The sequence below is a fragment of the Vigna umbellata genome, chromosome 7 (assembly GCF_029865625.1).
Source record: "Vigna umbellata cultivar VRB3 chromosome 7, Vumbellata_1.0, whole genome shotgun sequence".
NCBI classification, from domain to species: Eukaryota; Viridiplantae; Streptophyta; class Magnoliopsida; order Fabales; family Fabaceae; genus Vigna; species Vigna umbellata.
Window position 1 is genome coordinate 23,460,462 of NC_142171.1, and position 11,028 is coordinate 23,471,489.

General features: G+C 35.3%; 2 protein-coding genes across 2 annotated transcripts; both read left to right on the forward strand.

The window, feature by feature from the left end:
• Window positions 1-2,149: 2,149 nt before the first annotated feature.
• LOC148195487 (uncharacterized) lies at window positions 2,150-3,348 on the forward strand. Its single transcript, XM_088095222.1, has 2 exons — window positions 2,150-3,223; window positions 3,325-3,348. Exons 1-2 carry the CDS (start codon window positions 2,150-2,152, stop codon window positions 3,346-3,348), a joined length of 1,098 nt encoding a protein of 365 aa, XP_087951348.1.
• Window positions 3,349-3,406: 58 nt separating this feature from the next.
• LOC148195488 (uncharacterized) lies at window positions 3,407-4,211 on the forward strand. Its single transcript, XM_088094341.1, has 2 exons — window positions 3,407-3,582; window positions 3,671-4,211. The coding sequence occupies exons 1-2, from the start codon at window positions 3,407-3,409 to the stop codon at window positions 4,209-4,211; spliced, it is 717 nt and encodes a 238-aa protein (XP_087950467.1).
• Window positions 4,212-11,028: the final 6,817 nt, after the last annotated feature.

Here is an 11,028-nt window from a genome sequence, read left to right on the forward strand (position 1 = left end):
CAAGTATTGAGATTTAGGAAAGGCCATAGCAAATAATTCTTATTCTTAAGCCAAAATCAATATAAGATAGATGGAAGAAAAGGAGAAGAAGATTTTATAGTATTTGTTTTCTTTTTGTACGAAGTTGTGGTGTAAGAAAATGATTATATACAAGTAAAACATGTTATTGAGTTAGTTTAAGTTGTTTTTCAAGCTATGATAAGGTAGGGTTTCTCACCAAAGAAGCTATGAATAGAAATAAGTGAGAAGAAATGTTTAAAGTAGTTTTAAATCTTAACCTCTTACCTAAATATTAACTATAGAAAACAATTTACAATAATGATACTATTTTCCATGGCTAAAATTTAATTTCAAATTTATTAAATACTAATTTATATTTAATATCATGTCTTCTGAGTGCGCAGTATCAATGTTAAAAATAAATAATGTTATGAACATTAAAGAATCACAATTAAAATTGCGACGGGATGGTTAGTAAAAAAACTTATAAATTTTAAACACAAGGTTTTAGATTATTTTAGAAAACTATAAAAACATAAAATAAAGGTTTAATCCTTTTCGACATCCCTATTTGTGTAGGAATGTCTCAGATAGGTTCTCGTTTTCTAAAGTGTATCAAAATGGTCCTTAATTTTGAAAATTGAGATCAAATGAGTCCTTCCCGTTAAGTTGGGTGGACGGCGTTAAAAAAATTGATGAGTGGGATGCTGAGATGACGAAATGTTACTGACGTGGCATTGACCTGGCTTAATGGTGAGTTTTTTAGATTTAAAAAAGTGAAATTTGTAAATCAAAACGCAACGTTTTGATTTTTAACATAAACCGCGAACGTTTTATGAGAAGGAGGAATCCCTAAATTGATGAGGGTTTTGTCGAGGGTTGTCTTTTGTGGTTCCAATTTGGCGGACAATAGGTATCGTTTCTAGATTTGCGAGTGATCTATCGGTGGTATTTCGGTAGAATCAAGAAGGTGTTGGCGGTGAAGCACGTGGAAAGCAGTGGCGAAAGTGTTCGAAGTGAACCACGTGTTCAGGTTAGTAAATGTGCTTTTGATTGAATTTTGTGATGATTTTGTCCTTTATGGTTGTCGTACATTGTTGTATGTTGTATATTGTTTCGTTTTCGATTGCAATGTGGTCCCTCATTATTAAAGTGTTGTTTGATTGTCTTTTTCAGTGGGTTGTGGTTTGTATATATTGTTAATGCTTTTTTTTTGTGGTGGGTTGCAATGTGGTCCCCCATTGTTAAAGTCTTTTCTTACTTTATAGGTTAAAATATAATTGTTGTGTTGTACGTAATGGAAGGAAATTTTGAAGTTGTTTTTCACCATGGTGGGAAGTTCATAAATGAAGGAAAACTTAAGTATGAGGGGGAGAGTACAAGTTTATCCTTTGACCCAGACATGTGGAGCTATTTCCTTGTAGTCAGTGTAGTAAAAGGTCTAGGTTATGATGGGTTTAAGGAGTTGTTGTACTGCGTTGGTGGAGGTTCTGCTTTGGAAAATAGGTTGGAACCTTTGTTGGATGACATAGGAGCCATGCACATGATTACCTTAGCCAGGCTTAATGGTGAGGTTCATCTATTTGTTGTTCACAATGTCTCTGAACCTGAGGTGATAAATATGTTAGAATATATTCCTCAAAATACAAAAGAAGTAGAAGTTGAACCTGTAGGTATGGTTATGGGTGAAGGTGAAGAGGAAGTTGGGGGTATGGTTGTTGAACCTGTTTTAGAAGAAAGAATTGAGGCTGATGATGTTGTTGAAGGAGAAATTGAAACAGAGGTTGGTGGGGGTGAATGTGAACAACATAGTGAAAGACAATTTAAGGTGGCTGTTAATGAAGGTGAGAGAGGGCAGTGTGATGGAATCAATGAAACTATTGTGGTTTCAGAAGAAAGAGTTGAGGCTGATGATGTTGTTGAAGGAGAAATTCAAAGAGAGGTTGGTGGGGGTGAATGTGAACAACACAGTGAAAGACAATTTGAGGTGGCTGTCAATGAAGGTGAGAGAGGTCAGGATGATGATGTTGTTGAAGGAGAAATTGAAACACATGTTGGTGCGGGTAAGGTTGAAGAGGATGGTTGTGATGTTTGAAGCTGGACCAGTAGTGGTCATGATGATGGCAATGAAGAGGTTAATTACGACTGTATGGAAGGTCAGGTTGATGTTAATGTTGAGTGTGATTTAGAAGAGGAGGTAGGAGATAGAGTGGCAGATTGGTTTGGTAATGTCGAAGTTGATGTGCAATCTGATGATAGTGATGTGGATGATGGAATGAATAGTGATCATCATAGAGGTTTGTCCGATGATGAATGGAAATCCGATGAATTAGACAGTGGAGCAGAAAGTGAAGTAGAAGATGATGAAGAGGAGGGTTATGGGAAGTTTGTAACCTTCTGCATGCCTAAGACAATGGTAGATTATAAATGGGATGTGGGAACTTATTTTGCTAAGAAGGAAGACTTTGTGGATGCCATGAAAACATATGCAATAGAAAATGGCAGAAATATTAAATATATTAAAAATGATAAGAAGAGAATGAAGCTAAAATGTATGGGTGCTAAAGGAGAGTGCCCTTGGATGGCATATTGTGCTTATATGGAAGCCATTCATACGTGGCAATTAAGGACTATTGTTGATGACCACAAATGTAGTAGAGAGCACAAATTAAGATTACTTAATGCAAAATGGCTCAGTAAAAGGTTGGAAAAAACTGTTAGAGAAAATCCCCAAGTAAAGGGAAAGGAAATTCGTGAGAAGATAAATCGAAAATGGAATGTAGGTGTATCTAGATGTATGGCTTATAGGGCAAAGGCCATTGCTTCAGACCATGTTGATGGGTCTTTCAAAGACCAATATAGAAGGATTTATGATTATGTCAATGAGCGTAATCCAGGATCCATAGTAAAAGTCAAAGTTGAAGAGAATGTGGATGGAATCAGTTTTATGAGGTTTTATACATGTCTAAAGGCCTGCAAGGATAGTTTTGTGTCCTGCAGGCCAATAATTGGGTTGGATGGTGCTTTTCTAAAAGGAAAATATGGTGGTGAAATGTTAGCTGCTATTGGTAGAGACGCAAATGATCAAATGTTACCGCTTGCGTATGCCGTGGTGGAAGTAGAGAACAAGGATACTTGGAAATGGTTCCTTCAACTTCTGGTTGAAGATCTCGGTGGGGAGGAAGTAAGTTCATCATTTACATTCATGTCGGACCAGCAAAAGGTAATGCACATGACCTATTCCCCGATTATGTATTTAAATTTCTATTGTTAAAAATCTGGCAAATATTCACAGTAACATTGATGAACATATATATGTTCTAGGTACTGGTCAAGATCAAGATTTAGCAACAAGCCTCAATGTGATACTTTGGTTAACAACTTGTCAGAGGCTTTCAATAGTGTAATGGTGCATACAAGGTCTAAGCCAATCGTAACCATGATGGAGGAAATCCGGCTTTACTTGATGAAGAGATGGGCAACTAACAGGACAAAAAGTCAATCACTTTCTGGGAACATTTGTCCAAAAATCAAGACTAGACTAAAGAAGGAGTCTCAGTTAACTAAATATTGGATACCGTGGTAAGAATGAGGTTTGTTCACTTATGATTTCTTTTAAAATGTGTTAGTGGTTTATGATTATAATGTGTTTCTTGTTTTGATTTTACAGCTGGTCAGCAAACAAGATTTTTGAAGTTCGCCATGTGTCCCAAGCTGGTGACAGATTTGTAGTCAATTTAGATGAAAATTTGTGTACATGCAGGAAGTGGGAAATCACTGCCATACCATGTTGCCACTCCTTAGCTGCTATGAAATTCCTAAATCTTGATGCAGAGGAATTCATTCCATGTTGCTTTAGGAAGTCAACATATGAAGAAACATACTCTTCAATTGTCTATCCAATAAATGGTAACAATCTGTGGGAGATTACCACATATGAAGATGTTCTCCCTCCACCAAAAAGAACTTTGCCTGGAAGACCAAAGAAGAAGCGAAGGTTGGAGCAATGGGAGTTGGTGAAGGATGACAAAAGAATGGGGAAGGCTGGTTTAAAGAAAAGATGTGGCATTTGTAAGGAACTCGGCCACAACAGGACTTCTTGCACCAAAGCACAACAAACAACTGATTTCAACTCTCAACAAACACAACAAAGTAACCCATCAACTCAACCAAACATCCCATCATCAAATCAAGAAGAAGCTGCAGTTTAAGGGGATAAATGAACAAATTTAATGTTTTTTTTTAGGTTTAATAGCCAATTTAGTCCCTACTTTGGTTGAAAAATCTCAATTTAGTCCCTCGTTATAAAAGTGTTTTACATTAGTCCTAACTTTTAAAATAGTGGGTCAGATTGGTCCCTTTCGTTAAATATAAGTTAACGAAATTAATGGATGATGATGTAACACAGCTTAAAGCTGATGTGTTAGATTGGTCCCTCGTTAGCTTTAAGTTGTGTCACATCATCATCCATTAATTTTGTTAACTTATATTTAACATAAAGGACCAATCTGACCCACTATTTTAAAAGTTAGGACTAATTCAAAACACTTTTATAACGAGGGACTAAATTGAGATTTTTCAACCAAAGTGAGGACTAAATTGGCTATTAAACCTTTTTTTTATGTCTTTTTGTATTAGACAGCAACTTGGTGCTCTTTTTGCATTAGACAGTACTTTGGTAATCTTTTTCTATTACACAGCTGATAATGCTAATTTTTATGTTAAATCCTCTTTCTTTTCTTGGTTTCTAAATAATTGTATTAACCATCGGAACGAACGCTCGGTCCCAGTGTGGACGCACGAGAGGACCGCTCGTCCATACGAGAACAGGCCAATCGCCCTATGGACGCACGAGAGGACGGCTCCGTCCCGTTAGAACACGGACACTCGCCCTGTGGACGCACGAGAGGAGGACGCGCGTCCAGCGAGAACAGGACACTCGCCCTGTGGACGCACGACGAGGAACGCTGGCCGAACTGAGAAGAGGATGCTCGCTGAGTCTGGACGCACAGGGACGCTCGCATCAGAAAGATGTGGACGCACCTAGAGAAACGCTCCCTCAGCGAAAAGAGGACGCTCGTCCACAGAGAACGCTCAGTGCACGGTCGGCCAGCGAGAATAGGACGCTCGAAAAAAAGTGACCCTAAGCAATGCAGATTTTTTTAGACTCATAAAAACACCTCAGATATGCATGACGCAGGTGTATTATAGGAGACTCATAAAAACACCTCAGATATGCAGATTTTTTTAGACTCATAAAAACATTACAACTTCAACATAATAACATTATTTACTCATCACATTTCATAACAAAAATAAAGTTTTCACTAATAAGAAGTCTGACTTTCATTGAAATGGAAGAAAAGTACAACACGGTTACAACCCATCAGCCCATTCTCATCAACATTGATACGCAAATTGTATTTATTACACATAAAAGAAAAACCAAAAATATCAACACCTTCATCCAGTTCTGAACAACCAACAAAGATTTCTCAAACTTAACTAAAATTTTCCTATTACTATCCATTTCTTCACTGTGCACCGAACTTTCTTTCTTTCCTTCACACTTCAAGCATTTGCCCCTTTCCTCTTCCACAACATCATTGAACCATTTGAAGTAGTTGCAACCACCCTCTTCAGCAACACTCTGTATAAACAACAATCCATTCTCAAAAACACTTCCACATAATACAAACGTCAAATAAATCATTCCTTATACTTCGAGCATCCCCAAAATTGCTTGCCACGATTCTTCACAGTTTTAGCAGTTCTCATCGCACATCTGAGTCCATAGTGGCAAATCGGTGAACACAAATTACAATTCTCCTTCTGCCACACAGTGCATGTCGACGAACAACAAGAATGCTCCTTCGACATCGTCTTCGAATAACTACGTTCTTAAACCCACCCACCTGCGTCGAACAACTACGTTCTTAAACCCACCCACCTGCTTCAACAACCTGCAACACGAACCTCGCTCTTGTCAACCAATTTGGGGATTTCTTCAATTTAGGGATTCCTCCTTCTCATAAAACATTTGTTGTTTATGTTAAAAATCAAAACGTTGCATTTTGATTTACAAATTTCACTTTTTTAAATCTGAAAAACTCACCATTAAGCCAGGTCAATGCCACGTCAGTAACATTTCGTCATCTCAGCATCCCACTCATCAATTTTTTTAACGTCGTCCACCCAACTTAACGGGAAGGACTCAATTGATCTCAATTTTCAAAATTAAGGACCATTTCTATACACTTTAGAAAACAAGGACCTATCTGAGACATTCCTACACAAATAGGGATGTCGAAAAGGATTAAACCTAAAATAAACTATAAAAACATTAAAAATAAAGTGTAATCTATGAAACTAGATTTTGAATCCAAAACTCGGTTTTGCATAGTGAAAGATGTTATCACCTCTACTACGCTCATCCGAAAATAATATCTCTAATTAAATATACAAAATGAATGTGATTTTTATACAAAACTACTTTCAAATTTTGGTTCCAATATGGATTGACCTCGTTCTTACTTATTTCTATTCAGAACGGAAAATCAAGATTTACGTTGTTCTAGATAAGAACAATTTGGAAAATGATTTTGAAAATTAATTTTGGAAAATTTTTGTTTGTTATGAACCAAATAAAAATAAGCTCACTCTTATGTAATAAAAAATTATGAATTACATAGTTCTTAAAAGAAACTAATGGAATTTTTTTTTAGTTTTTTTTAAATGTTATCTTTTTAATATTTTTAAATTATTTGAAATTAGGTGTCCAACAACTTGAACTTTGATACAAACACCAAAAGAAAAGAAACAAAAAGTGTAATTATCAATTATTGGAAAAAAAATGTATTAAATTCTATGATAATCACACACGTAAAATACAAAAATATGCAATTTTAATAAGGATTATTTTTAACGTTATCGGGGGTTTTAACTCCCGGAAAATACCTTTTCAGGGGTTACAAGAACCATTAGAAAAAGCAGTGTCACAAAGTTACCAGCGGTTTTCTGCCAATTTCAAGGGGTTTTGGGAACCACCAGAACTAATTGAGGTTCCGTAAAACTGCCCCTATTACCAAGGGTTTTTGGGAAACCGCCGACATTCATTAGGTTCTGTGAACTGTCCCTTTTCCAGGGGTTTCTGGAGAACCGTCGGAACTAACCAGGGTTCTACGAAACCGGAACTAACCACGGTTCTACGAAACCGTCGAAAGTAGTTGGGTTCGAAAAATTTCGAGGGTATTATCCAAAACTGCCAGAAATGCATATAGATTTTTTTTATTGGGTTCAAATTGCAGAATTTCTTAATTTTGATGCATCAGAGGCATATCTGGAAGTGTAGAATCAAATGAATTGATAATAAGACAAAATATTATTATCAGCATTAATTAGGAGGTATAATGATCAAAGACAAAATATTACAAACTATATATAGTATTATCTTTAGTGCAGTAAACAACTAAAGATATCTAAGGTTTTCAGTAGCCTCTCGATCAAGTTTGTTTTCAGAGAATGGCACACTCCAAACAAAATTCAATGTTATGCCTATAAAACCATTTTCAATTCTCTGCGTCCACAGTTTTGCTATAAAAAATTAAAGAAAAAGATGTTCAATACTAAAAATTAAATACAAAGATGTCTAAGGTTCTTCTTCTCCGTTACATCTATCGTTTGGCACACTTCCTTGATCTGATACCTACAATATAACATAATAGTTAGTCGGTTATATATTTTAAAAAATATCATACAAATAAGTTTAGCAATTATTACCGATAATGGTTGAAATGTAACAAGTTGTGAAGGCAATCGACCCGGATAATTTTGCAACAATAATGATATCAGTGCCTTCATTTCATTGACTTGTGTTGTCAAAGAAGATACCTGTAACATATGAAATTATTTAAAATGTAAGAAAAATGATATCTAAGAAGTTAATCATAAAAAGAACAAACCAAGTAATTGATAAAATATTCATTAACCTAAGTTTGTAATTCAACATTAGAAGCAGAAGCTGAAGATACTATGAGAACGAGCATGGACTCCAAATACTTTAGATGGGCAAGGACCCAAACTAAGTAGACATTATTTAATTTCTTTTTTGAGTAAAACACTAATGAATAAAACCTTTGTAAGAAGGGGAAGAGAAGGGAGAGGAAAGAAATTGTTAAAATAGAATGGCTTAATTTTCAACACCAAGAGGGGGGTGAATTGGTGAAATACAAAAACAATGTTTTCTTTAAATCTTTTTCGCAAAGTAGATGAATTTAAAAACTTTCTTGAAATACAAAGAAAAATATTTTTAAGTGCAGAGGAAATAAAGTTGATTAAACGCAGCACAAAGTCAATTAAGTAAAAGTATAGGGATAGAAAAATCAAACACTGTTTTTTATACTGGTTCAGCCAAGCCTACTTCCAGTGTCCTTCCTCACCAGGAAGCAAATGCACTATAATGATCAAGTTTTTACAACAAGGCTTTTATAGAGACCTCTACGTCAAAAATATAAAACACCTATCTAACCCTCTAATCAAAATATAGGCATACAACACACAAAGACCAGCAGCAAGATGTCCCATCTCCTGCCGTCTTCAACCCTTTAAGAAACCCCTCAAAGTCCAAAATGCAGTTCATCCCCTTCCTGTAGTCACAACAGGGAAACAACATCAATCTTCACAAGATTGAGTTCCTGATCACCAAAACAAACACCTTCAGTGCAGATTTGATCAGACAGTAAAAGCACACAATCCTTGCTCTTCAAGCTATCTCCAAAGGTGAACACCACGGTCTTCTTTAAGAGTTCTTGGAGCTTTTCCAAATCTGTAAGACAACACTAATCTGAAAATTATCACACAATTCGTTAGATTCTCAAAACTTCCTACAGAATTCAAATTTGCGTCAATAAATAGTTTTTCACAATTTTGACGCTCTTCAGTCGACTTTGCCACTAATGAAGTCGAATACAGTCATGACAGTTATAACAGTTAGTATAAGTCATAGCAATTAATTGATTACGCAATTAATGCAGTTGTTTCACAATTAATGCTTGGTCAAACATATTTAAAAATATACCCGTTAGATACTTTAAGACAAGCATTAAAAAAATTTCAAAACATAACAAACTTAGTCGAATGGCTTGCGCACATTGTCGACTTTGTAACAATTAAAAACATAGTTTTGAAAAACTTTCTCTTCAAAAAATTCTCACAACATACTTTGAAAAAGTTTGTCCAAAGGTACGAGTTTTAATCGACTTACTTCATAATGAAGTCAACTTAAAACTGTTGTTTCGCTACACAATTTAAGTTCAACTAAAGTGCATGTGGTTTTTCTTTACCAAAACAATTTTAATGCAATCACAGATTAAATCTCACATATATAACATTGTGAATTACAATGATCAACACAACACAAACATGTTCTCATATAATCATATCATGAAAGTAATGAACATGTAACACATAAACACATGTGTTATTAATTATGTGTTGTCATCATAAAAAACCAGAAGCTCTGAGATTGTAGGTTCAGCTAAACCAATGTTTTCCCTATCAACAATCTCAATAGAAATGAAAACTTACATCAAGTGATTGAGTTAGAATAGAGAAAAGTGAGACAAATTGAAACTTACATCAAGTGTCTATGTCACTCTAAACAGTCCTAGATGTATGGGACAGGTTTCAGCATTTGGTTCAGTGACTTGAAATAGTTTCAGACATTTATTTGTACCATTGCTTACATATTCTTATTCTCTTTGTCCTATTCCTATATATTTAATTCAAGTGAATATATGTGACATTCAGTCGCATAAATAAAGGGCACAAAAAAATAAGCATACAAAATCTCAAACGCCCAATAGTGTGAATATATGTGACAAGACTAACCTTCCATGGGTGATTGTATAAAGATGATAGATCATAGAACAGAGAGGGAACGCCCTAGAAACAACACCAAAAGAAATCCCAATCAACTATTAGACAACTAAGCTAGACATAATACAATATGAAAAGGAATTTTGTAAACCTTGGTTAAGAGAGGCCTAATATAATTGCCTGGTTCTTCTCGAAATTTGTCACCTTGTAGAAAATCTAGTGGTATTCTCTAGCAAATAAAAAGATAAAAAGGAAATTTTTTCATTAAATAAACCACACTCCAATAATAACACTCATGTCGCTAAGAAATATACAAGTGGAGGACCAAAGCAAGGATTCCTTGATCTGCGTATATCTTCATAAATTGTTATACAAGAGAAAAAAAAACAAACACTATGCTCACACACTTATTATACTTATAGATACTAAATCCAAGTTTTCTCAATATAAAGCAATAAAAATTGAAAATTCCATCTCATAATAAATTAAATATCAATGAAGCAATATTTGAATGGCTAACCTATTTTCAGAGAAAGGATGTAATGAATATATCACTAGTACAAAAAGGAGAAATGGCACCGGTTAAATTTGCTTTTAGCATCGGTTCTACAACCGAGGTATATACGAACGAGGTAAAAAGAAGCAAGTTTATACCTCGGTTCTGAACCGGGGTAATACGAGAGAGGATTATGCCTCGGTTATTGATAACCGAGGCAATTGTGTGTTTTTTTGTATGCAGGATTATTTTAGTTTTTTGTATGCATTTGGATTATTTTGGTTGCACAGAAGCAAAAGGGTTATTTTTCCTTTCCTTTCACAAAACCAAATCGCAGATTCACAAAACCAAATCGCAGAATATCAACAAGAAGCAATTACTTTCCCAGTCGTGGTTCAACAAGAAGCAATTATTTTGGTCCAACGTGATTCAATCACTTTCCCAGTCCAGCCTTAACAAAATCACTCCCAAAATAACAAAGAAAAAAAATAACACTTGTAAGAATCAATTGAGAACGATTTGGGTTTTGAAGCAATGAGAACGATTTGGGTTTAGTTGGCGGAGGTTGTCATCACCAACTCTGAGAACGATTTGGGGGAAGAACGGATGCTCCTGCAAGCCCAAACCAGAACAGAGAAAAGAAAAGATGAAGGTTG

Bases quoted from the DNA above. Each gene is read 5' to 3' on its own strand.
- LOC148195487 (XM_088095222.1), top strand. From the start codon at position 2,150: ATGGAAGGTCAGGTTGATGTTAATGTTGAGTGTGATTTAGAAGAGGAG. The intron at 3,224-3,324 runs GTAATGCACATG...TATATGTTCTAG, and splicing joins TCATGTCGGACCAGCAAAAG to GTACTGGTCAAGATCAAGAT.
- LOC148195488 (XM_088094341.1), top strand. From the start codon at position 3,407: ATGGTGCATACAAGGTCTAAGCCAATCGTAACCATGATGGAGGAAATC. The intron at 3,583-3,670 runs GTAAGAATGAGG...TTGATTTTACAG, and splicing joins ACTAAATATTGGATACCGTG to CTGGTCAGCAAACAAGATTT.